Source organism: Rousettus aegyptiacus, unplaced genomic scaffold (assembly GCF_014176215.1).
Source record: "Rousettus aegyptiacus isolate mRouAeg1 unplaced genomic scaffold, mRouAeg1.p scaffold_m13_p_12, whole genome shotgun sequence".
Classification (NCBI taxonomy): domain Eukaryota; kingdom Metazoa; phylum Chordata; class Mammalia; order Chiroptera; family Pteropodidae; genus Rousettus; species Rousettus aegyptiacus.
The window spans coordinates 4886574-4912410 of record NW_023416287.1 but is presented as its reverse complement, the minus strand read 5'-3'; the positions used below and the strand labels follow the sequence as shown (position 1 = coordinate 4912410).

General features: G+C 46.7%; 1 protein-coding gene across 1 annotated transcript in view; it reads left to right on the top strand.

The window, feature by feature from the left end:
* The window catches only part of DOK5 (docking protein 5), a 118506-nt gene that overhangs the window by 78006 nt on the left and 14663 nt on the right, over window positions 1-25837 (top strand). The window contains exon 6 of the mRNA XM_016120823.2: window positions 13922-14057. Coding sequence (XP_015976309.1) covers window positions 13922-14057 — 136 coding nt within the window. The remainder of the gene's footprint in view (window positions 1-13921; window positions 14058-25837) is intronic.

Genomic DNA, 25837 nt, shown 5'->3' with positions numbered 1-25837 from the left:
AGGCATAAAAATGTTTTATAATAGAAAGACTTTTTTATTGACCATAACCCATATCATTCCTGACATGTATTTCATATTGATGTGCAGGAGAATTCTGCATTGACCAGGACATTTGGGGCCTATTTCAGGCAGCACTTAATGCAAACGTGAATATTTTTCAATTGTTCTTTGGTTCACTATTTATAGGAATAACAGTATGGATTTTTATCATAATTTCTGAAGGCTAAAATTTTAGTAAAATTTGTGGTATCTCATGACTATTTGAAACAGTTTTTGAAATTATCTTAACCTTCTAGGTTTTACTATGACTATGCCTTACACAGGTTTAATTTATTGATACTAAAATCTAGTAGAACTGCTAGGGATCTAAGATGATTGTAAAGACTTTGATATTTCTCCTGAGTCATGTAGGGAACCGTGGAGATTTTTAAACAGGTGTGTGTGTGTGTGTGTGTGTGATGTGGAGGTGAGCAGATGTGGATGTGGGGAGACCTCGAAGTAGTTCAGGTAAAAAAATTGTGGATTAAAAGTATGGATGTATCGAAGACATAAATTTCAGAGTTTTCCAGTGATCTTTGACCAAAAGCAATGACGTGCTGACTTGGAAAAGGAAAATGAATTTTAGTCCATGACTGGGTCTCTTTTTGGTTTGAACTTTTGAACATTCCATCCAAGAACCCCAACAATTAGATGATTATAATACCTACAACCCATACCTCCCAGTCCTGTACCTCAAAATCATAGAGACTTACAATATTTATTGATTTTAAATAGCATTTTTATTCAGTGCCATGCTTGTGGGGCTGGTCCAAACTTGACATTAAATGATCAGAAGGGAAAGTATTGGGTTATGTTCTTAGGATCTTAGTCATTTCTCAAATAGCATGGTGTAATGTGAGGAGAACTGGTTCATGAGCCAGAGAGACCTTAGCTTCCAATCTCTGTTATTAACTGTCAACCTTGGACAAAGCGTTTTACTTAAGTCCGTCCAAGTAAAAGATTCCTCACAGGGTTGTTGTAGGTAAAAGCAGCATTGCATGGAGACAACATAGAAGAATGCTGGCCTTCTCCTAAACAGTATTTTTGATATCTTATTATGATTACTTTTGGAGCTGGACTGGGGTTTGCAGGATACAGGCAGAGTTAAACACAAGGCATTATTACTCTTTTATATTGTGCCTGAAACTCAAATAAAGATGAATGTTGATAGTCACCATCAAGATGCTCAGGATAATAAGCTCATTTGTGTTCCCCCAAGCGTGAAGGTTTCATATCTGCCTTGCTTTATTAGTGAAGGTAATTTTTTTCTTGGCTATTTTTGGACGTATTCAAAACAAGGCAGTTTCATATCAACTAATATAATTTCCTCCCTGTCTCACATCAATAAACGAATAGGAGTTAAGTCTCTCTACGCAAATAGTTTCCACGTATCCAACATGCATCCGCAAAGATTTTACAATATTTCCCTCCAGAATCTTCCATAAGACCCGAGGCAAAGCTGTACTCATCTTCTGCCTCTCATGGAGATGGAGCTGAGTGGTATGCCTGCTCAATGTCTTCATTTCGCCCACCAAAGCCAACAATGGGGTACGTGTAATAAAACCAGACTGGGAGTTAGAGAGAGAGCTAAATCAAATGACAGTTCCATGACATTCTGGCTGTGAGACCTTGAGTGAGTCATCTAGCTCCCTGAGCTTCCACTGGTCACCTGTAACATAGGTAAAATACATTTATTTATCTCACGAGGTCACCATGGAGATTAGTAAAGGCCCATGTGCAAACACCTGTCATAAGGCCAGGCACGTAGTAGGCAGTTGTGTCAACCCAAACTGAAACAAGCAGGAAAGAAATGTATTGGCTTCTGTAACCCAAGATCTAGGGAGTAGGGGTGGCTTCAGGCTTTATTCAGAGTCAGTGATGACCCTAGGTTTCATCTCTCAGACCTGTTTCTTCTCCGTGGTGGCTTCCAGGAGCTTTGGGACCTTCTCACCTCATCAGCCAATAGAAGAGGGCTATGTGTTGACCATCATATTCACAATGTGTTGGGTGCTGTGCTGAGCACTTTACACAAATCATATGGGGTATGAATAGAGTGGGATCGTTCTCCCAAAGCAGGAAGTGGGTCCTGATGTCATTGGAAAGGGGATGGATGTGAAATTAAAAAAAAAAAAAGAACAAAACCTGTCCAATACAGCACTTAATAATCGCTCAAAGCAAAGGGGGGTGAAGTGGTCATTTGACCGTAATTACCAATATCATACTGATGCTGAGATACAGAACACTGGTTTCTAACCAGGGGAGATTCTGCTCCCAGGGACACATGGCGATGTCTGGAGACGTTTTTGCTTGTCACAGCTCAGGCAAGGGGCGCTCCGGGCATCTAGTGGGTAGAAGGGCCAGAGATGCTTACCACCTACTCACAGAGTTATCCTTCACAGGAGTGAATCGTCAGGCCCAGCTATTCGGTTGAGAAACTGTGCTTTAGCAGACATATCCACCATCGCAAATAATCGCTCATATTTACTGAGCCCATTTTTATATGAGAATTACTACGCCCAGTATTTTACATGCACCATCTCATTTAAGCCACTCGATTATCATACAAACTAGGGACTAGTACTCTTCCCATCTTAACCGGAAACCCGGGCATCTACGTGATGGGTCCAAAGGCACGAGGCTAGCAAGTAGTGGATTCCAAAGTCACACTCAGATCTTACTTCCAAACCCTGTAGATTTCTACGAAGGCTAATTATCATTCTGCAGGCAGTTTGCCTAGTTTTTAATTAACTTCTGCAGAGCCGCAGAAGAGAAGGCATACTTAAATAGCCAGAGTCCCCTAAAACCATTTCGGATGAGCGTTTTCAGATTATTACCGTTGTTATTTAAGCTGCCCAACAGGAAAAAGGGCATCCGTCTATAAGCAGCAGACTCGTGAAGATATTGGTAATTTGACTACGCCTCCTGAGATATGTGCTGATGTGTAATTTTTTTTTTTTTTTTAGTTTACTTTAATTATGGAGCTTTCCATTTGTTACTTCAGTTTGGATTGCAGCTAGGTAGGGGCGTTCACCTTTTCTGAGCAGCACTGTCCTGATCACAGGCCGGCAGGGTCTTTGAGATGCTCTTTCTCCCCTGCTCCCCCCACTGTAAGCGAATCTGACCAGATGTCTGTTTTTCCTTCAAGAAATTCAGAGTTGAAACACAAACTTTTAATAAGGTGCGATCGCACAGTTAACCGCCATTCAATGTCCCTGGCGATAAAGAACATTTGCTTATCGGGGAGACCGAGGCGTGTGTTCCTTAATTTGTTAGAGATGCTTCTAGTCTTTTGTTGGTTTCTTTCCACTCGAAGACCCGAAACCTTGGTGAAGCACATCACCGGGTGAGGGCTCTGATTTTCAGGGGACGATCCAGTCCACAGGCAGCTCTCACTGTGGCATTCTTGAAATGTTTATTGTTTAAAGAAAGGTGGCAGGTGTCCGGTAGGTCTCCCCGTTAATTTTACAGCTGGCTGCTGAGTTCGCATGCTCCAGTGTCAGGCTCTGCCTTGCCTCCTGACTGATTTAAATTAACACTCTGGGTTTAGCACCTGCGGGAGCGAGAGCAGCTCAGGTGACATTTGGCAGAATGTACTGAATAATTACTGCACATGAGTGATTTTTTTTACCAGCTGGAGAGAGTCTCTCTCGTGCTTTTGACATTGTTTTAAGAGAAACTCTTAGGTATGCCAAGAATATGTGAAAATCAACATTGCATAGACAAGTGCTTTTCCTTAAATGGAGTGCACAAATTTGTGAAAAAGCTTTTTATGGATGTAAAGACATCTGAACTGCCTTGGAAAAGAAACCATTTGTGTCCTGTGTACATCACTCTAAAAACAAGGCTAATTGGTGAAATAACTTTTCCTTGGCAAAGAAAATGGTTTTCCCCTCTGAATTGTAAATTTACGGGCAAACGGACAATTATTCTGACATAAATCTTTAAATTTTCTCTATTTGTCTTCTGGATTCTAAGCTACTTAATAATCTCTCATTTCCGAATATTTTATAGAGCATATATTCATTAAAGGATTGAAAGCAAATTCAATAAAACGTACCCAGTTCTCCCTACGATGTTGAATAGATGGATTTGAATATAAATGCACTGGGTCTCACACACGGGTTCGCTCAGGGGAGGTGAAATTCTCTTGTTTTGAAAGAAAGCAGAAACTACTGTCGTGCCATTTATATGGCCGTTCATTCTTGGATAGCATTTATCCCCCCAAAACTCTTCACGATAAAAGTAACACACATGTATTATAAATACTCCATTAGTGGAGACGTGCATGAATTCAGAAGGAAGAGTTCCTTTTCTGCTCTACAGAATAAGCTCTTTCGTAATCGTCTTTAATAATTCTTTCATTATCACGTGGCTGTTCTTTGCCAAACAGCGTGCTAGGTGTAGAGGTACAGGGACAGACCAGACCGGGCCCCACTGTAAGAAGCTTAGCGAGGTCCCCTCTGAGCTTCTGTGATCACAGCCCCTGAAATCCCTAAAGGGAAGGATGGTTTTCTTAGGGCCTTTGCGGAAAAATTAGACACTCATCAATGTGTCCTGTCTTGTGGTCCTTTAATACGTATTTTTTACTTTATTTATCCTTCCAGCTTGACTGAGAGAGTTGACACATAACACTGTTTAAGGTTTACGGTGCGATGACTACAGCAAGGGCAGGTAGCACCTTCATCACCTCACGTAATTACCTTTTTCATTGTGTGGTGAGAACATTTAAGATTTACTGTCTTATCAAGTTTAAAGTATACAATAGAGTATTTTTAACCATGTCGTATTTTAGATTCCCCAGAGCTTACACATCTTCTAAATGGACGTTTGCACCTCTGACCGATACCTCCCCATTTTCCTCCCCCCTCCCCCCCCCACCCCACCCCTGGCAAGCACCGTTCTACCCTGTGTTTCTGTGAGTTCAGCTATTTCAGATTCCACCTATCAGTGAGATCATACAGCATTTGTCTTCATCTGTCTTATTTCACTTGCCATAATGCTCTCAAGTTCCATCCATGTTGTGACAAATGGCAGAATTTCCTTCCTTCCTTTTTTACGGCTGAATAATGTTCCATTGCCTATATATGCTATATTCTCTTTTATCCATGCACCAAACAACATAGGCTGTCCCATGCCTTGTCTTGGTTATTGTAAACAATGCCGTAGGGAACACGGGGGCTCGCATATCTCTCTGAGATAGTGCTTTAATTTCCTTTAGGTATGTACTCAGAAGTGGGATTGCTGGATTACACAGTAATTCTATTTTCAATTTTTTTCATATATTTTGCATAGCAGCTGCACCAAATTTTATTACCACCAACGGTACACAAAGATTTCATTTTCTTCACATGATGGCCAACAGTCTTTATCTCGTCTTCTTTTATACACACACACACACACACACACATACATGTATATGTATGTATATGTATGTATGCGTGTGTGTGTGTATGTGTGTATATATGTATATGTATATATAATCATAGCTATTCAAGTAGGTGCAAAGTGATATCTCATCATAGTTTCGATTCCCCTGATGATTAGCGATGGTGGGCATTTGTGCCTGTCCGCCATTTGTATGGCGTGGCCATCTTATTGCAGGCGATGGCTCACTGGCATATGGGACCACTTTATATTTGATGGAACCTCAGCATGCTCGAAAGGTCTGGCAAAAAAAAACCGAGTCATTCCTCCTTCTATCAAATATTCACTCAGTTCTGAGCACTGTGGGTAGAGCTGTGAAGAAAACATCCAAGCGTTCTATCCTGGTGAAACGTACTCCCTAGGGAAGAGGAGATACAGACAATGACGTTCTAAAAAGTAACATAGATGTCCACTGGTATAATTCCCGCAGCAAAAAATAATAATAAATAAATAAATAGCGTTTAAAAGACAGTGACAAAGGAGAGGTGTCATCTTAAACAGGAGGAGCAGGACTGACCTCGCCTTTTCTTCTTGGTCTGACGGACAGCCAGTGGGGATTGCGTGGGGTTGGACAGCCGCCAAGTTTGAAGGCGCCGTCCCAAGACCATCCTTACTTCTGATGCCAATTGCAAGTTCAGGGGTCCCCACGACCACCTAAGGTTAAATCATTGGCTAAAATGACTCTCGGAGCTCAGCGAAAACTATGAAACTCATGGTTATAGTTTATTACAGCGAAGGACGCAGAGAGCGTCAGTTTATGGGGTAGTGGCCCCCCGAAGTCCCAGGTGTGGAGCTGTTAGCTTCTCCCTGTGGAGCCAGGCTGCTGTGTGTGACAGTACTCTCTGTGCTGCCAACCAGAGAAGCGGGCCCCGGCCTCACAGTTCAGAGTCTTTACTGGGGCTCCATTCTGTGCGTGATGGAAGGATGTATCGATTGCCCACATGCTTGATCTCAGTCTCCACGTGATGCTGCCTGCCCCAAAGCCCCACCCTGACTCGTTTTGTCACTAGCCCGAGAACCCCAGGCAAGCATGGGGTTCCCCTCCCGAGAGCGTGTGGCAGAGGCTACCTGCCTCTCTTTGCACAAGGTTAAGCCCTTTGCTACACAGGGAAAGAAGTGACATTGTCTGACATTTTTTAATAGAGTCTCTCAAATTATGGCCAGTTCGAAGGGCGCTGTAGGGCTCATGGCGAGGACGGGGTGGCTTCACGTGTGATGGTAGCAGTGAACATGGGCTTATGTGTTTGGCGACCGGCATGTTTTGCAGGTCAGGCCCAAAGTATTTACCGACTGATTGGATTCAGGTTAAGAGACAAAGAAAGGTGTTCATGACCCTCCCCCCCAACCCCCTTCACTTTTGGACACGTTCACGTCCACGTTTCTTCAGCAAACCTCCCTCCCTGACTCAACTGGCTCTTCCGTCTGTCAGGATGACTGACAGACTGTGTTTGGGTCTAGAAACGGTGAGAAGCGTTTCGGTTTCAGCTTTCTGCTCGTAAACCACTGCAGCAGGAAGAATGAGTTAAAACGCTTTTCCGATAGGAGGCATTAGATCTAGGTCATGGCGGAGCCCGAGAAAGCAGACAGGGAAGACAAGCGCGATCTTTCTCTGACTTTACATGTTAAATGGTTAAGAGCAGACACACCTAATAAAACACCACCCTCTCATCCTCGCCATGTTCTGTGACTGCAGATAATTTTTTTTTTTTTTTTTGAAAACCTTCAAGTGCACCCATATCAGGGTTAGAATTTCTGCCTAGAAAGTGATGAGGACACATTTAGGAGACCTTGATGCCGAGACCCCGGGAGAAAGGGCATCGTGTGGCAATGCGCGGTGTGAACCGGGACCTCTCTCTTTATCCCACGCCCTGGGCTGAGCAGCTTTCTGTCCTACGAGGCGTTGCTGACGCTTCTGAACGGATACCATGTTCCTTCGCTAGAGCCGGGGAAATAAAACACCCCAATTTTTTTTTTTTTGCCTGGTTCTATTTCACGAAAGCTGTTTCTTTTCTTAAAAGGAGACTCATTTTTCTGAACAAGGAAGAGGTTTATCGTATTCTGTTTTCACACGCCCTTCAGCCTCAAACGGAACCTTCCCCCAGGCGCACACCCCGTTCCCACGCCCGCCCCTCGCTCTGCGTCCCTGCTGCTCGGCCACACGGCCTTCAAGGCCAAGGTGCGGCTGTACCTGCTCAAGAGGTTTTCCCTGAGAACCCCTGTCCTCACTGGCTTTGACCTTTTAAAGAGTTAAAAGAACCATGGCAAAAAGCCTAATTAAATGCTGACCTGATGTCAGATTTCGCTAAATACAGGACAGTTTCCCACAGTGCTGTGGGGTTTGGGTGATCATCTTACTTGCATCTGAAACACGAGGACACTGAAACTTCGAGGTCGGGGGACTTGCCCAAGGTCACGAGTCCAGCAGAGGAGGGGCCCCTGATTGAGACTCCTCCCTGTCTCCCGCACCATCTAGAGCTGGGCTCTCGAAAGCTCCCCTCCCCCCGCGCGTGGGATGACTCTAGACAATGGCAGTGTAGAGATTACTACATGTGGCTCTCACGGAGAAATCAGCGTCATTTTCTCTTCAATTAACTTTTTGTTCCTTTTGATTAAATTACAGAGAAACATTTCGGTGTGTGCCGGTGTGTTTTAACACATCTTCCTACACTTTCGCTCACTAAGAAGCGAATACTTCCAGCTCAGAACTTTAGCGAGAGGACCTAGGCCGTTTTAATGACATTATTTTGTGGGCATTAGTTTCATTTTATGTCTGCTTTCAGTTTATGGCAGAGTACACTGGCTCATGATGTCGATTTGATGACTCCATTTGCAATCCTTTTGTTTAAGGGGGTAAAATAGTGAGTTGATCTAGCAGAGTGTGAAATCGGAGGCACAGAGATTCGACAAATGAAAGTCGACTGTGAGTGATCGCTGTCCCCCAGAGCTGGCCTGGGTTGGTGGCCTGAGCAGCAAGACGTACCTCACGCGGTGTCTTACGTTGATGTCTGTTGCTCTCTCTCTCCCCCTCCATTCCTCCTTCTCTCTCTCTCTCTCTCTCTCTCTCTCTCTCTCTCACACACACACACACATACACACACACACACATACACGGCACTAGCAGAGTCAACTGCCACCTCGTCTTAAACTGCAATCGGCTTGGCACAGACAATGCACAGTAAGTGTGGGGTCTACTCTTCACCCTGACCCGAGTACCACCAGTAGTGAAGCAACAGGTCCCCTGGACCCAGAAGCTGCCTCGTGTATGTCACCTCTTGACCATTTAAGCATAAGCCAGGTTCTCCCTCATCGCCTGCATTTAGATCTAGTTCAGTGGTTTTCAACGGGAAGTATCCTTCCCCGCCCCTGCTCCCCCCCACGGGGAGGGGGGCATCTGCCAACGTCTGGAGATGATGTTGATCGTCACAAGTGGGGGATCCAGTGGGTAGAGACCAGAGATGCTACTAAACATCTCACGTGGCACAGGGTGACCGGCCCCACCACAAAGAATGATCCGGTCGTATCAGTATCCTGGGTGTCAATCACGTCAGTGGCGAAACCCCTGGTCCATGTTATCAGCTCCTGCCTGGCCCCCCTGCAGACTTCTCTTCACGACGGAGCTGCCAGGCTCCGTGTACGCGTCTCGTTTGCTTCATTTTGTGTCTCTGTGTATGTTTTCTTGTCATTGTGTCTTTGGCATCGCCATAGCCGCAGGCAGGGGAGGGGTCACACTCCCTCCGTTCTCCTCACTTTCACAGACAAAGGAGTTTAAACATTCCGCAGCGTTTGGTTCCTCAGCTTGTGTCCTTCTCTGCAAGCTGCTCGTGGTCTGTTTCTCTCAGGCTTGGGGCTTCCTCATTTTCTTTTTTAACCATCTAACGCTGACACCCACCCCTCTTCCGAACGATACCTTTCCTTTCTTCATTGTTCCTCTGACCAGCCTGGCTCCTTCCACCATTAGGTTATTCTCGAACCCGCTCACATTTGGTGGATCCTGCCTAAGCAAGAAGATTGTAGCCACCTCAAAGAAAAAGCCACGTCTGTACCGTTGTTTACGTCTGTCAACTGCTGCCATTGTGATTTGCTTACGTTAGTCTGCCGAGTCCTGTATTCTTTCAATTATGATATGTAATCGTAAATGTAAAACCCGACATCGATTTCATAATCGCTTTTGCAGGGGTGGAGAGAAGAAAAGGGAATCTTAAATCTACCTGTTGAGGGTAAGATACATCCTGCTTTTAGCAATGTCCAAATATTCTAAACACACAGGTCCACAGTCACACGAACGTCACACGCTCGTGTGTGTGCACACAAGGCCTCTCGAAAGTGAGATACGGAACTGACTGGCTTCCCGATTTCATAAGTTTACTTATTAGTACTGCCCAGCATGAGATAATTTATTTTGGTTTTTACTATTTCAACCCATTACCATTTTTCTACTATAACACGTTAGTGTGAAATGTCATTGGCAAAGAGACAGAGTTATTAAAGAGGGGCCTTCGGTGCCTGTGGGGACAATTGCATTCCAGCGGTGGCTTCGAAATAGTGAAGATCATCATCCCGGAACACTGGTGCTCGGTCCGTGGCTCTCTGGCCCGGAGCCTGCCCCTCTTCCTGCCCTGTCCCTCTCATGTCGCGGTCACTGGACCTTGTCCCGGCTCCATACATGTGGCGTGCAGTTATTTCTAGGGAGATAGCTCTTCCAGCTTCCTCTCCCAAACCACTCCCCTCCTGAGGCTGGCTCTGTGACTCCTGAATTTAAATAAGTTCCCAGTTACACCTTTCCCAACCCTGCCTACTATTTCGTGACTCATTCGACAGTTGCTTACTGAGCGCCAAATATAGTCCAAGGCCTGCTCCGCGCACTGATGGAAAAGCCGTGAATAGATCAGAAAGAGATCTCTGTCTCCGTGGAGCTCGAGTTCCAGTGGGATAGCAGAGTGCACATTATTAGAAGATTCACTTTGCGCATACTACGTTTCATAACTAATACTTTCAGTAAAACTAGGTGACGGTGATTATGATATTTATTTTCCAAAGGAAAGGCAGGCTTGGGTTAAACAAAGTGTGCCAGGTCACAGAGCGGGGAAGGGGCAGCCCCAGCCAGGCAACCTGGGGCCCACGTCTCACTTCTCCTTCTATGGTACTTGAGTGCGCAAATGAATGCGTTTGTCAATGTTTTCAGACCTCTCGATTTTTCTCCGTGATCAATTGCGTAATCCACGGTTTGGGACGACAGGCGTGTCATTGAGACAAAGTCATTATTGGGAAACTCAAAGCTATCAGTGCCTGAATGTGACCATGACGTTCCTATACCCGCCCTCGTCTTCGCGACGGGTCTAGGAGAAGCCCGACTGAAACTCATTGTTTACCTTCTCTGCGTTTCCCGCCCTGGCTTCTGTCAGTGTAAGGCCGCAAGGGAAGACTGTCGGGGCGTTCGGGACCACTTTGGGTGCCGGGAAAGCATCCAAGGGAAAAGTCCGTGGGTAAAGAGAAAAGGAAGGCGTCCGGAGCATTAAAAGTCAAATCGCATGTTCATGGTCCTGCCGAGGGTGGACCATTAGGACGCCTTCGTTCTGCACGGTGTTTTCTCCGGGGACGAGAAGCAGATGTTGCTCTGGGAGGTTACGTAAAACCATTAGCCCGTTCGATGTGCTTTTCTCTTTACTTCCTTTCCTCTCTTTTTTTTCCCCCCATTTTCTCACTTGCCTTGGGGAGTTTGTCCGCTTTTATTATTTTGCCGAAGGCTCGTCGTAAGATTTTTAATGGCTTGAAAGCTGTTTAGGAAACCGAAGCAAACAAATTTAATGGGACAGAGTGAACGAAATGAAAGAACTCGGGCTGAGGCTGGGGGAGACCGTATGGAGGAGCATTCGAAGGTCGGTTCCTGGGTTGCGCTGTCCCGCTGAAAGACACGTGCCTGTGAACGGTGCGGACGAAAGTCCCACGGTTCAAGCCGAAGGCCCAACTGCTGCCCTAGGTTCATCTCTTTAACGCGTTTCTGTCTCTTTAATGCAAACGGATGGCCGGATCAGAGGAATAGGGGAATTTTGGCCCCCATAGCTTAAAAAAATGGAATAAATCGTCAACATTAAAAATTCAGACCATTTCACATAAAAATCAAGTTCTCTGGCTTCTCTCGGACAATCAGAAGCTGCGGCCACCTCGGGCTCATATTTCCCCGTGTGAGGACCAGACGAGGGCTGCCGGTGGGCTCGCTCCCTCCGCTCTGTGCCGTGGTGCGTCCAGGCCACGTCCTCCATTCATCGTCTGTGTCTGTACCCTGATGGGATAGGGTTTGAGACGGCGACTCCTGGCCTCTTCTGTAAGTGGTGGGCGGTGCGTGTGCGTGCGTGCGTGTGTGTGTGTGTGTGTGTGTCTTGCAGATCCTCAGGTGGAGGCAAAAAGAATCTGTGGTCTGTGTGCTTCATTTAAGGAAGACTACTTGATATACAGTGGCTTTGATTTCATTTGCTTTTGATCACAATGATTATTTAGAAATTCAAACGTCAATAAAAGGAGGGTTGTAGATTCGTTATGATTATCAAAAGCAGACGTTGGATAGAAGAGCGATTGTCAAACAGCTGGCTTTGCCAGTTAGTGGGTCATAATGTAGATTTAAGCATTTTACCACCGGTGCTCAAAAATAAAATAGTATAGACAACATCAACACGTTATAAATTGATGACACATAGGTAGATGGCCAGGTAGACAGATACACCGACTCCTGATCTAAACTGTGTTTATTACCGTGGGTTGCAGCTGCAAAAACTTTTAAAAGCCGCTGGATTGTCAAGTTTGAGAAACACAGTTGCAGGGTCTGATGTTAGGCAATTACCCTGCCACTGCTTGCGAGTAACAGGGTCTTTACCCTTTCGAGAACCAGAGTTGGCATAATAAATAAGGACCTTGGCCCTCGGGGGAACAGAAGCTCCCTTCTTCCTCTTAAAGGATCGAGGTTACGTCCTTCTCTTAGCAAATTATATTTCCATGTTTCATGGAAAAAAAGTTATGAAAAACCCTCGCAGGATTAGGTGCCAAAGAGTAGGGTCAAATTTGTGTGGTGGAGTAAATATGGAGTGGATGGCAATGAGCGATGAAATATTTGAGTGAGTCTTCAGAAAGAAAATGGGACTTGAGCGAAAACATTTTAGTTATTCGTTTTTCATTCTTTGTTGGATTAGAATAACTTAATAATTAAAACCACATCATCGACCCCATGAGGTGGCTCTTTCTATTAGTTTATTGGAAGAGCCATCTGTTTTTGTTTTTGTTTTTTCTTTTTCTTCTCACATAGCCCATATTACCGCAATTCAGGCTAGGCAGGTTTTGACCAATTGCATGCACCATGGTATATGTGCCGAAAACTGCCATATGGCTGTGTTTTGGGCCAACTGTAGAAAATTAGATAGGGATGAATCTATTTTTATTGCATTACTTGCCTAAACTGAGGTAGATACAATAATTAACAGTCGTTTGGGTTGAAAATTTGCTTGGTTTCCATGTCGTGTTAAACAGTTCTTTAGATGTGAGCAAAACTCAGGCACCAAAGCCAGTATTCAATTTTTCAGCAAGAGATTCTGAGATGGAAGGAGTAGAATTATGTCTTAGAAAAATTAGGTTCTTAAAAACAAACAAAAACAACCTCTTAGTTTCCTGTTGACATATACATGTATCAAAATCAGAACTTTAAAACGTATTCTTATAATTTTTCCTATGTCCTTAAAAATATTTAGAGTAATTAAATATATTTGGTAATTATATATATTTCATATGTAGACACACACTAAAATGTATTTTGCAATTAAGAAAATGTTTATTTGGTTCTTGCCTAATGGTGTATACGGATCTCCTGTTATTAATGGAATTCATTTCTGTTCAAACAGTCTTAGGTGGAGATGCTCTTTCTCTTAATCCTCACCTTTAATTAGCAAACCCAAGCAATTTCCCTTCGGAGACTTCTCTTATGTTCTATGCATTAATTCAGCACAGTCTTAATCATTTAAAAAAAAAAAAGCATCATCTGTTTGGAGAGGTAGAACAGAATCCGAGTGTCAGCGATCCCTTCTCTCACCTCTGAGCTGAGTGGTGTCGTGTGTGACAAGTCCCCGATTGCTGGACTGGAAGGGGGTGCAGTCACAGGGGTTCCCTCTTTGAGAGTGGTAAGGTCAAGTACAGGGACTAGGCTAAAAATCAAGAAATGGCTTTTTTATTAACCTTTTTGACAAAAACGAAACAAAACAAAACCAGCACCGCGTTAGCCTGGCGTGGTGGGTCCCCTGCCCTTACGAATGACAATTCATTGGAAACTTCGATTCCCGTTGACTGTGTAGCAGACGGGAGAGAGAGTCCTCGTCTCATACAGAGGAAGCGGGTCTGCTTCACGGAGCGTTCTAGGCTGTCAGTGCATGGGCCTCCCGGGGGCTGGACTTTCAGAAGCATCTTGTTTTTGTTTTCACAGGATGTGTGAGACTGGCGAGGGGCTCTTTATCTTTCAGACGCGAGACGGAGAGACCATCTACCAGAAGGTCCACTCTGCTGCCTTGGCGATCGCTGAGCAGCACGAGCGTGTGCTGCAGAGTGTGAAAAACTCCATGGTACGTACGTTTGGCGCTTCTTTCCTTACGAGCCGGTGTGCACCGCTGTCCGCTGTGATCTTTGTGCTGGAAAACGCAGCCAGCGTTATCCGCGCAGGTGGTTGACTCGCATCCGTACCCATGCATCACTTGCATTAAAAGCCATCCTGGCAATGCCCAAAGCAGCCAGTTGGTCACAGAGTGACGCCACATCCCTGGCTGTTTGCTTTGTGCCTCAATTATTATACGTGTGTCTTCAACACTTTGGGCTCCCACAACCAATCCTGTAGACTGTGTAGCTTTTAAACAACAGAAATTGCTTTATTCCTCACTGGGAGGCTGGGATGTCCAAGGTCAAGGTGCCAGCAGCGTCGTTGTCGGGGGCCGGGGCTTACTTGGTTCACAGATGCTGTCTTCTCTCTCTGTCCCACATGACAGAAGGGAGCTCTCTCGGGTCCCTCTGTAAGGACACTGATCCCATTCGCGAGGTCTCTGCCCTCATGACCTAAACATCTTACAAAGGCCCCGCCTCCTAAAACCATCGGCTTTGGGGTTAAGATTTCAACCTATGAATCTGGGGCAGGGGGGAATAATCATTCAGTCCCTTTCAGGGAATATGTATACCAAAACCACTTTGGATGTGGGTAGACTTCGATAGACGAGGATATCTGGGTTATTTGCCTATAGATATGTATTTATAGCTATGTCATAAGTTATCATTTCAAATATCGGTGGAAGTCAGCGAGGAACTGCAAGTGAGAGAAGAGGGGGTGAGGGGAAACTGGAGCGAAATGTCGAAAGCCGAGGACCCGACAGCCGCGGACGTGGGACTGCAGAGTGCGTGGAGGAGATCCCTTGATTTTTTTTTCCAGGGAAGCCAAGGATTTGAGTCCGTATATAATACTTTCCAGTCCGTAACAGTTGGAAATTAAGCCTAGTTAAAACCAGCATCAAAACCGTCACACTTTGTGGCCAAGGTAAACCTGTCTGTAGACGCCTTCCTGCCCACAGCCATGCATTTGCCGTCTCTGGCTGGTAAATCTTCATGATCTTCGACGTATAAAGACACCGCAAACACAGGTACATGTGACGATCCACAAACGCTCTCTCAGAAACACCCACCCTGTTCGTCACATTGTACCAGGGATTGTGAATTGTGCGGAGAATTACGATTCTTGAGTGTCTTCTTTAAGGATAAATTCACGAAATCTTAATCGAATGCAGAAGAGTTACATAATGCAAATCGTGCACCGTGGCCGGGAACGCACGCAGAGAGCTGCACACGAGGAAGGAAATCTGCCAAACCAAAAGGAACTGGGTAGGCATGACAAGGTGACGGTAGTTTGAAAACTTATGGTTTAAACGTGGGATGTAGTTGGATTGAAAGAGGGAGAAAAGCATGCCAGTAACGCCATCTGTCCCCAGACTATTCCCAAATGACTTGTGCATGCAGGGCTCTGAGATTTTTAGGGCAAGAATCAACAGAACTTTCTATGAAGGGCCAGAGAGTGAATACCTGAGGCTTCGTGGACTAAGGCGGTCTCCGTTGCAACTCCTTAACTCTGCGATCATAGTGCCAAAGCAGCCACAGATAAAACCTAATCAAAGGGCTATAGCTGTGTTTCAAAAAAACCTTATTAATGGACAGTGAAATTCGAATTCCATGTAATTTTTACATATCATGAAACACTTTTTGATACCAACCCCCGGTCATTTAAAAGTATTCTTTTTGAACAAATACAGTCTTGGTATCCACTTCCCCATATGCTTACCAGTTCTGAATATTGCAATAGAGATGTGTGGATGGATAGATGATGGACGGATGGGTGGGAGGGTGAGCGGGTGGATGAATGGAAGGAAGGAAAAAGGATGGAAGGAAATGTGGATAGGTGAGTGAATAGATAGATGGATGGATAGATAGATGATAGATAGATGGATAGACAGACAGATAGACGGACAATAGACAGACAGCTAATTAGATAGCTAGCTGTAAAGTAAAATTCAAGTCACCGAATTTGCAGGGCAACATGTAATTGCATTAAAGTTGTGTAGCTATTCCATTAGATGTCTTTAAACATCGGAGGAAATTTTTCCAAGATTACCTTATTTGTAAAGCCATCAATTAGCATAAATTGTTATGTGTTTGAAAGGCAGATTCTGCAGGCACATGTTTTTCCATTTACAACCTTCTCATTACTTCCGCTAAAAATTAATCAGGATTATGAGTAATTCGTTCAGATCATCCCCTTGCAAGCTTAACTGGAAAATAACGTTTGCTCTTAATTTGTTGTTTGCTTAACGAGTTCTATAAAATGAACATGATTTTTTAAAGCAACAGCTTCCTGTTTTAGATGGAAATGAGTAAGCTTCAAATTGAGATCTGAATCTCAAGGAAATTAAACCGGGGATTGTGAAATGCTTAAAAGCAATGTACTCGAATCATTTTTTGATCAGGGAAGAGAAGAGGTACTATGCTAAAATGAAACACACGAAGACAGCGCCACTGGCCACCTTCCCTGAGTCACACTTGTGAGTTTTCTGGTAATTGTCAATGAATCCACATTGCCTTTGTGCGCACTGCCGGCTCGGCTGTCTGAGACAGTCAGGGGCATGAATGGGAGAGCTGGTGAAGTGGACCTCTGGGCTGTGCCTCATTATAAGGAAGCCCTGACCAGCGTTAGCTGCCCCAGACTTCTCTACAGACAGAAGGCTTCCCTTCTGGGACCCATGCCAGCTGGAAGTGGCAGCCTGGAGTGAATCGGTTTGGATCAGACGTGTGAACCCGAGTCCCAAAGGTCATAAAGAGGAAGCTTGTGGGTTGGATGATGGTAATAGTAATAATTACTCTCATTGTGATAGGCCGAATAATGGCTCCCCAAAGATGTCCGTGTTCTAATCCCTGGAGCCTGAGGATGTTATCTCAGATGGAAAAGGGACTTTGAGGATGGCATGGGGTTAAGGCTCTTGAGATGGAGAAGGTGTCCTGGCCTATGCAAGGGTACCCAATGTCATCACAAGGATCCTCGTAAGAAAGAAACGAGAGTCAGAGGCAGACAGAAGGTGAAGTAATGTTGGAAGCAGGGGGACAGAGGAAGATTTGAGGAGTCTGTGCTGATGGCTTTGAAGGTGGAAGAAGGGGCCTTGACCCACAGGATGTAGGTAGCCTCTAGAAGCTGGAAAAGGCAAGGAAACGAATTCTCCCCTGGAACCTCCCAAAGGGACCACCTGGGGACACCTTGATTTTAGCCCAATGAAATTGATTTTGGACTTCTGGTCTCCAGAGTTGTAAGAAATCAAATCTGTGTTGTTTTAAGCCACCAAGTTGTCGTGATCGGTTATAACAGCTGTAGGAAGCTAATACAATAATAATATCAATAATGATGAAAATGTATCATGCCTCTACTCTGTAACAGAATATTTCAAGGACCTTCTGTGTACTTATTAACCCTCACAATGACCCTTGGATTGAAGGTCTAAGGTCACCAGCTTGGAAGTAGCAGAGCTCAAAGTTAGAGCAGCTGTAACCTGCTGGGATCACCCCCAAATTACACTTTCTCTCTAAATAAAGCCCCTCAAGCATATTTTCTTTGCCCTGCATGAAATCATCTCACTGCTGTTCTAAAAATTCCAAATCGCTGGCCAACATTTGAAAATTAAGATTTCCCATAAAACGCAGACTTCTGTATTGTCTTGGGAGGTGAAAATGCCTGGCGACATTGGTCTCACGTCCACACGTGCAGCGGTCACGTACGCCCAGGACCGTGTGTCCTCTTGAGACAGGATGGGAATCTTCAGTCTCCCCAGTCCCTGTCACGTCCTGTGGTCACTCAGCAAGTGGTCCTTCTCGGGGCGTTTGCTACCCAGGCAGTGGCCCGTTGATGTCTTACCTGTGCTGTTGCATTGACAACCTCATGTGAGTCATCATTACCTGTTAGGTTTCTATTGCTGCATAACAAAGTCTCACAAGCCACACACTGTGAAACACGCCCATTTATTATCTCATCGTTGCTGAGCCAGGAGGTGTAGCCTGGCTTAGCCGGCCCCAGCTGCAGCCTCACAAGACTGTTTGATGCAGATGCCAGTGGGGGCTCCAGTCTCATCCGAGGGTTAGACTGGGGAAGAACCGTTTCCAAGCTCATGTGGTTGTTGGTGGGGCCGAGTTCCTTGTGGCTGTGGGATGGAGGCCTTAGTTTCTTGTCGACTGTTGCTTGGAGGCCATTCTTAGCTCGGAAGGGCCACCCTCGGTTCCTTGTCACATGAGCCAGTGCAGCCACTTACTTCCTCAAAGCCAGCAAGAGAGAGCCTCTTCTTGCAAGGTGGGGGTCACAGTTCTATCTGTCGTAATCATGGAAGAGACAGCCCATCACCCTGTCTTAGTCTGTTGATTAAAAGCAAGCCATAAGCCTTTGCTTCAGTCAGGGAAGGGACCGCACAGGGTCTCGAACACCAGGAGGAGAAGGTCACGGGGCCACCTGGTGTTTGTCCCCACACCACGCAGACTGCCAGGATAATGTTTACTCAGTGCTTTGATTTTACCTTTTTAATACTTGCCCTGCTTTCTGGCGTCTTGCTAATCGTATGTATTTATTGAACATCTGCTATATGCCAGGCTCTTTGCTAATAACAGCCACTGTCTTTTATCAGGACTCATACAATACGCTGGACACATTTCACTTGCTTTCTCTCTAATCATCACAATCTCTCCGTGCGGCAGATTCATTCATTCATTCATTCTCATTCATGTGTTCATTCATTAAGGACCTCGCGTGTTCTGTTATGTGCAATCGCATGTAATGGTAATTGACAGGTGAGGCTCTGGCTCTCCTGGTGCTTACAATTCCAGAGACTATTACTCATGACCCTTGGCCTGGAAGGAGTCCCTGTCACATAGCTGAGAAAACTGACTCTCAGAGTGGCTAAGTCACTTGCCTGCAGCCGAAGCGCTCCTTCCCGGTGGAGTCAGGAATGCAGGATCATTTTATCTGACTCCTCAAACCTCTGTGTCAGGCCACAAGGCCTCACTCCCTTGGAGTTCGAAAGCTTTTAAGTCCCTCAGTATCTCCACTGAGAACTGTTTTGGCGTTTTTGAATTACCCTGAATACCAGAGAACCTTTCAGAAATATGAATCAACTTAGAGTATATCTGGAAAAAACAACAACAACGACAAAAAAAGAAAACAAAAGAAAAAAAAAACACCGTTGCAAGAAATCTCAAATTTTTGGCACCACAAAGCCATCTTCTATCTTTGTGATTCTTCCTCCCTCTTCATACTTTGTAAGTTCAGCATGTTACTGTTATTCACTCCGGGGGTGCCGGGTGAGAGTGGGGTGGGCCTGGTTCCCGGGGAAGGACTTGCTTTGGACGAGATGGCGCGGCAAGGACTCGCTCGCTCGCCAGCTGCCAGCTGCCTCGCCGGAGGAGGTGCAGGGTGACCGCTGGGACAGCTCGGGGCTTCCTTGAGCAGCCGCTATTTTTGCCACCTCGGAGATCAGTGTCTATGACAAGGTCTAATTTTGGAACAAGGAGTGGCAGCGCGTGGGCTGGTCCTCATTCCACGCCGCCTGTCGTTTTTAGAATTTCCTTAAGGCGAGAGTGACAAGGTGGGGAATGACTGCAATTTCCCCGGCTCTGCTGGGGGCTGGGCTCTGCTGGGGGCTGCCGGGTGGGACTTCCCTGGGGGCGACACTTCCCCGCCCCAGGGTGACTTCTGCCCTGTGCCCTGGAGCCCCGACCGCACACAGGTGTGAGAGCGAAATCTGAACAGCAGATTTTTTTCGCGGTTTTCACTTTGTCACCTCTTTTTTGTTGCTTGGTTTAGTGGATAGATTTACTTCCAAAATTGGTTTTGCAACCAATTGGCTAGTGAGTTGGTAGAATTTAAGTGGAATTCTTCCACAGTTCCGGAAATGAAAGTAATTTATATTCAACCTAGTATGTAAAGCAATATTCTACTAATCTTTTTTTTTTTTAATGTAGAGGGCATCAAAGATATCATAGACTCAATTTTATTACTATTTGGAAACTGAAATAGACCCTTGCTTATTGGGGTGCATTGTTTTCATAACTCAACACCCCCAAGGGCCCCCCATTCCTCCCCCCAAAAAGAATCAATTTTTACCTTTTCTTCTGATTATGGGCTCTGATTGGGTTAATGTGTGTGTACATACATGTGTGTGTATATATATATATTTTAGTATACTAAAAATATATACTATATATGTGTGTGTGTGGGTGGGTGTGTATTTAGTATACTGCTTAAAGCAATGATCAGCTTTCCCCCCCTCCTGAATTAAACTTTTTTTCTATCCTGGTGTATTAATTATCATTCGAAAACCTTTTATCAAAAACATCTACTACTTGCAGAGCAATGTGGTAAGTCTCATAGAGAATACAAAATAAAGTGTAAAAAAACTTGCATCTTTAAAAGAGCTTAAACTTTAGATAAAGAGTTATGATTTATACTCCCCAAAACATGCAAGCTAGCCTGTAAATCTGTCTTTATTTATCAAAATTAAATACGAGCATCCCTTTGCGCAGCAGTCATAGTACTTGTAGGAATTTAAAGATAAGCTAGCGGAAGCAAAGATGACTTGGGCACAAGTATTCATGGAGGGAGCCGTGCTGTTATCCTTACCTTCCACTGTTTCACAGATGTTTGCTGGACCCTGCTGGCTGCGAGGGGCTGGGGAAATGCCCTTGAACGAGGTGCCCGGCAGCCTTGGTTGCCTCTGGCTGGGGGGTGGTGGTTTGAGGCTCAGGGAAGGGACTTTCACATTTCACTGTATGTCTTTCTCTTCCATTTCATTTTGTTTAAAACCATGGCTACAGATTTCGATGCCACTGGTGAGGGAGAGAAATATTTCCCCCACTGAGTGTATCAAAACGCATGGGAAGAGATGATGCTGAAAAGCTTGCTGGGTAGATTTTCAGGTGCCGGAAATGGGGTCTCCTTTGAGGTGCAAGATTATCTTTGTGATGATGAGTTGAGCTGAGTTTTAGGAGGAAGGAGAGTTAGCTACGTGCTGCTGCCCGTGGTGATGATAACATACCTGGCGTTTATCGAGAACTAGCCTTGTGCCAGGCACCCTTCCAAGCTCCAGACATGCGTTAATGTTTCATCTTCAGCGTGACTCCGTTGGCACGGGCACCGTCGTCCGGTTTTTATAGCTAAGGAGTTTGACGTGTGGGCACCCAGCCAGCAGCAAGGGAGTCAGGGCCGGGCACGCGGCAGAGTTAGGCACACAGAGTTTGTCATCCCCGCTCCGCAGAGCGACGTGCCGCAGAGCACCGCTCAGCTCCGCGGGCCAGCGTGTGCTGCCCGCCGGCCCACTCCTCCTTCCGCTCCGGGAACTCGCGCCAGAGTGAGCACGAGGCCGGAGATGTGACTCGTCCCCTCGCTCACTGGCCACGCTTCTGGCATGCACAGAGCGTCTTGTCACCAAAGCGTCTGCTTCTAGTCTGTGTGAGCCGTCGCGGCGACAGGCTCAGTCTGACCGCATGAGACTCTCGCCTTGCCATTAGCTGCAAAAACGGACCTCTGAGCCTGCAAGCCTCCGGAGGGGAGGGACCAAGCCCCATGTGTCTGGAAGAGGCCAGACACGGGACTTTCTAAAAATCTGTCAAGTGGACAAGAATAGGGATTGGTCAGATAGCTTTATGAGCATAGAGAAAAAGAAAAATGAAGCCGGAATACTAAACCTGGTTTCTCGCCTTTGCCAAAACCAGGCCCAGTCTCCAAACAAATCTGCTTCAGGAGGCCACGAGGGACAGCGCACTCCCAGGGACGGGTGGGGAAAGGGCTGGCTTCCTGAGTAAGGAGGCATGAAAAGTTATCAGAAGCAAAGGGAGCAGTGATTTTGTTTTATGTGTGTGGCTGGGAATTCAGATGGCTCTGAATAAATAGATGCAAATCACTTTCATTCCCATGAAAATAACCATCCGGGTGCATCTGGTCCTCAGCAAAATGCCGTGCTTGGAAACTTGGCCCCGAATGGCTGATTTCACGAACGGCCCGCGTTAGCGCCGCACGTGGCGGTGGAGGCATTGCTTCTGTGCACCTCCGTCCCTGCTGCGTTTTTCCCGTGGCAGGAAGGCCACCTTTCTCTCCTGCTCGCTCTCTTTCTCTCTCTCTCTCCCCTTCCACCCCCGCCCCCCCGCCTCATTCAAAAAGCAGACCCTCTGCTCTCTGCATCTCCTTGGCAGTTCAGTACTAGTCTATCTCGGTAACATTTTGATGATAGAAAGACCCACCCATCATTTTTTTTTTTTCTGCAAAATTCAGAACAAGGGAAAGGAGCTGGAGAAAGTAAAGACCACTCTCTGGGTGGTTTATGCCCAACGCAAGTCAGAACTGGAACCTGAATTAGGGAGCCCGTGAGAACGGGTCTCGGGGGGACGCCAAGAAAGACCACATTTCAGCAGGGAGTTAAATGTCCACTCGTGAGAAAGCCCCGGGGACAGTGGGGCTCCAAGGGCCTGGCTGGATCACTGGTCGATTCTGCTCTTCAAGGTGCTGGGGCGTCTGCTCGGACCCTGATGTGCGGCCAGCTGCCGTTTCTCTGAAGCTTTAGAAATAAAATCCGGGCGCCTGTGATCATTATGAACAGGATTAGAGCCCATCCTTTAAGGCCTCGTAACCTGCTTAGGACTTTCCGCGAGGACTACACAGACTGGGATGTGAACCGTGGTTCTGGGGAAGAGGCCGGCTTAATCCTGGCTGAGCATCATTACCAGCTCGGCGTCCAAATCACTTCATCACCGTATTTGTCCCCTATCGACACAGGCGGTGTTACATTGGTACATACTTTGCCAGATGGGACAAGGCAAGTCATTTCTTGACATAGCGCTTGGCGCCTACTAAATCCAGATCACCCCGAGCCGTTACTCTCATTGACCTGGGGTAAGAGAGGATAAGATGGCGAGAGGCTGAGAGGTGACAGAGCTTTCTTGTTTGCCTAGCGGTTCATTCGTTCCGTCAGGGCAGTCGACCCCGTCCATCAGGGATTCAGCCAGCTGACCGCTTTTCACTGAGTGCCCGCTGCGTGCTGGAAACCGTGCCGGATGCCAGGTCTGCGGGCATGTCCGGGAACCTCTGCCTGCCGGGAGGGGCAGTCTGCAGGGGAGAGGGTCTGTCCTTTCGTTGAGGAAGGGGCACCATGGTGGAGGCAGATGGCGACGTGGCTGAAGCCGGGCATCGAACCAGCTCCCTGGCCACGCGCTGTGAAACCCCGGGGTGCTGAGGGGCTGCGTGTGCTCGTTTTGACATTTCCAGCCCCTCGTGGAGTGCAGGGCTGGCTAGCAGCTGATGGCCAGGGCCCGGGAATGGGTGGACTGCGTGAGCAAGCGAACGGAAGAATACGAGGGCAGAATTCGTTGGAAGCGGGAGGGGAAGGCTGGGTCGACGGGGAGCAGAACCCCGAGTCGGGAGGCTCCGGCTAACCGAGGGGCGATCGAAGTCGGAAGGAGCCGCGCGTCTCCCCCACCTGAGAGTCCGTGTGCCTCACTTCGCTTAATTTTCACGCCTGCCCACGGAGAAGGGGATTGCGTTATGAATCCTGTTGAACTTGTTTTTACATAAACACATGTCTGTGAAATTTAACTGACTGCAAAATAGGATCGTATAGATGGCGATCAGCATTGCATTTTTTTTTCATTATAATTCGCGAGCAGCTCCCTCCCCCCTTCCTCTTTTTAGCAGTTCTTGAATCTGAAAAAGTTCATACTTTTCTTTCCGCGTTTCCCTTCGTACTCATGTAATCCTATGCAGAAGTCCACAGACACACCTAGATAGACAGACACACACACGTGGACCCTCCCATCATGACGTGAGTACTTGGGGAGGCCACTGTTGGTTTCACAAAATTATGATTATCTTACACATTTCAACAACTGCCCCTGGTTTTCTCAGCCAGTGGTAAATATCCAGGGGAAGCAGCTGAAAGCCACGTAGCATGTAGATCTGACTCAAGAGTCGGCAAACTACGGCCCATGGGCAAAGTGTGGCTCCGCGTCATCTGAGCAGAGTTTTCCTGGAACACGGGCACACCTGTTTGCTCAGATGTTGTTATTGCTGCTTTTACACTGAAATAAAAGAGTCGATTAGTCGGCCACAGAGACTGTCTGACATGCAAAGCCACTTCCTATCCTGTGCCAACCTTGGTCTTCTTCATCCTTTTTAATGGCTACGTGACTTCTCAGGGTCTCAATGTAACCTCCATTTATTAATAAAAGCCTCTCTATGGGAACATCAGACTTTTTTGCCACTAATAAACGTTCTTCCACGCATGCTCTTATGTACTGTTAGCTTTATTTCACTGGGTTTCTGAACTTCGCTTTATTTAACTGAGTTTCTAAACTTAACTTTCCTGAACTGGATTTTTCTAACCTCAGGAGAGGATTTTTCTAACCTCAGGAGAGGATTTATCTTTAAAAAGATAAATTGGCGTTGCTATGTTGCCTTCCAGAATACTGTGATGCTTTGCGTTTTATTGGCAGTGTTATTGGGCCCTTTTCCTAGAGGGGGAAACTGAGGCTCAGTGGGTCACGATTAGTAAGCGAAGGGCCAGGAAGGCCGCATGAAGCCCCAGACTCATACGCAGTAGGGGCTGAACGGAAGGGACACATTTGGGGGACCATGTGGAGGCAGACCAGAGGCCACCGAGGGCCCGGGGGTGCGTGTTTGTGGGCCGGGCGAGGTGACAGGGTGAGGGGGCAGGAACAGACACCCCGAGACTGCGGTGCTCCGCCCTCGGTGTGCCCCGGGGTCACTGGCCTGGCGGCCCCACCTTTGGCGTTTCCGCAGGTCCCCAAATGCAGCAGGTGGGACCTGGGAATTTGAATTTCTGAGACGTGCTCAGGCGAGGCCGATGGGAGGCCCCGCTCCGAAGTGGCTCTGGGACTCTGGCCCCGTGGTGTCTGGGGGCAGTGGGACAGGACCTGGGGGGAGCACAGCCGGGGGCTCTGCACTCTGAACCCCTTTACGCATAGAAAGGTTCATGGCAAGACTCACGCCGACCGCTCAGCGAACACGCCGTGTGCTGAGAACACTGTTGACGCAGGCATTGTCCCCCGGGGGGGTCGTCAGACTGAGTCAGACGCCACCCGGTCTTCACGTGCGGGTCAGGGGGGCCTGTTCACGGGCTCCGTGTGTTTAAAAAGGCAGCGACGTGCTGAGCCATCTCACCGAAGAGAGCCAAGTCCTTGTAAGAAGTCGTCCCTCCTCCCACATTGAGGGGCCGCACCTGTCTAGCAGGTGGAGGAAAGGCGCGCACGAGAGCCACCACGCAGGGCTCTGCACACCTGCAGGACGACTCGCCCCCGTCGGCAGCCGCCGTGGTGACGAAGGTCCGTCAACAGCACGTGCTTCGCTGTCGCAGGACTGGCTCCCGCCACTTCGCGCGGCACCTGGCATTTGGGCAGTTGGTACTGAGTGAATGGGCCTGCTTCACCGCGCAGAAGGGGCCCCGAAGAGCGCAGCCGGTGTGGTTATTGCCGTGAATTACTCCCAGCGCCAAACCGCACGGGATATATCTGCTAGAACTTTCCAGGGACGTCGGATGTACTTCTGTAGTCGGGAGTATAGATTTGTCACATTTGGTAAATAGATCGCGTGTTCCATGGGCACCTGCTTGATCCTTGTGTCTTTTTTTTTTTTTTTAAATACTGTCTGTGACTACTGTTCTTTTTTAAGAGAGACATTTGGTCTGGATTTTGTAGAAATAAGGGTTGATTTAAGCATATTTGCTATTCCTGAGTTATTTTGAGTACTTCCCTCTGGTTAGAGATTTGAAATTATGTTTAA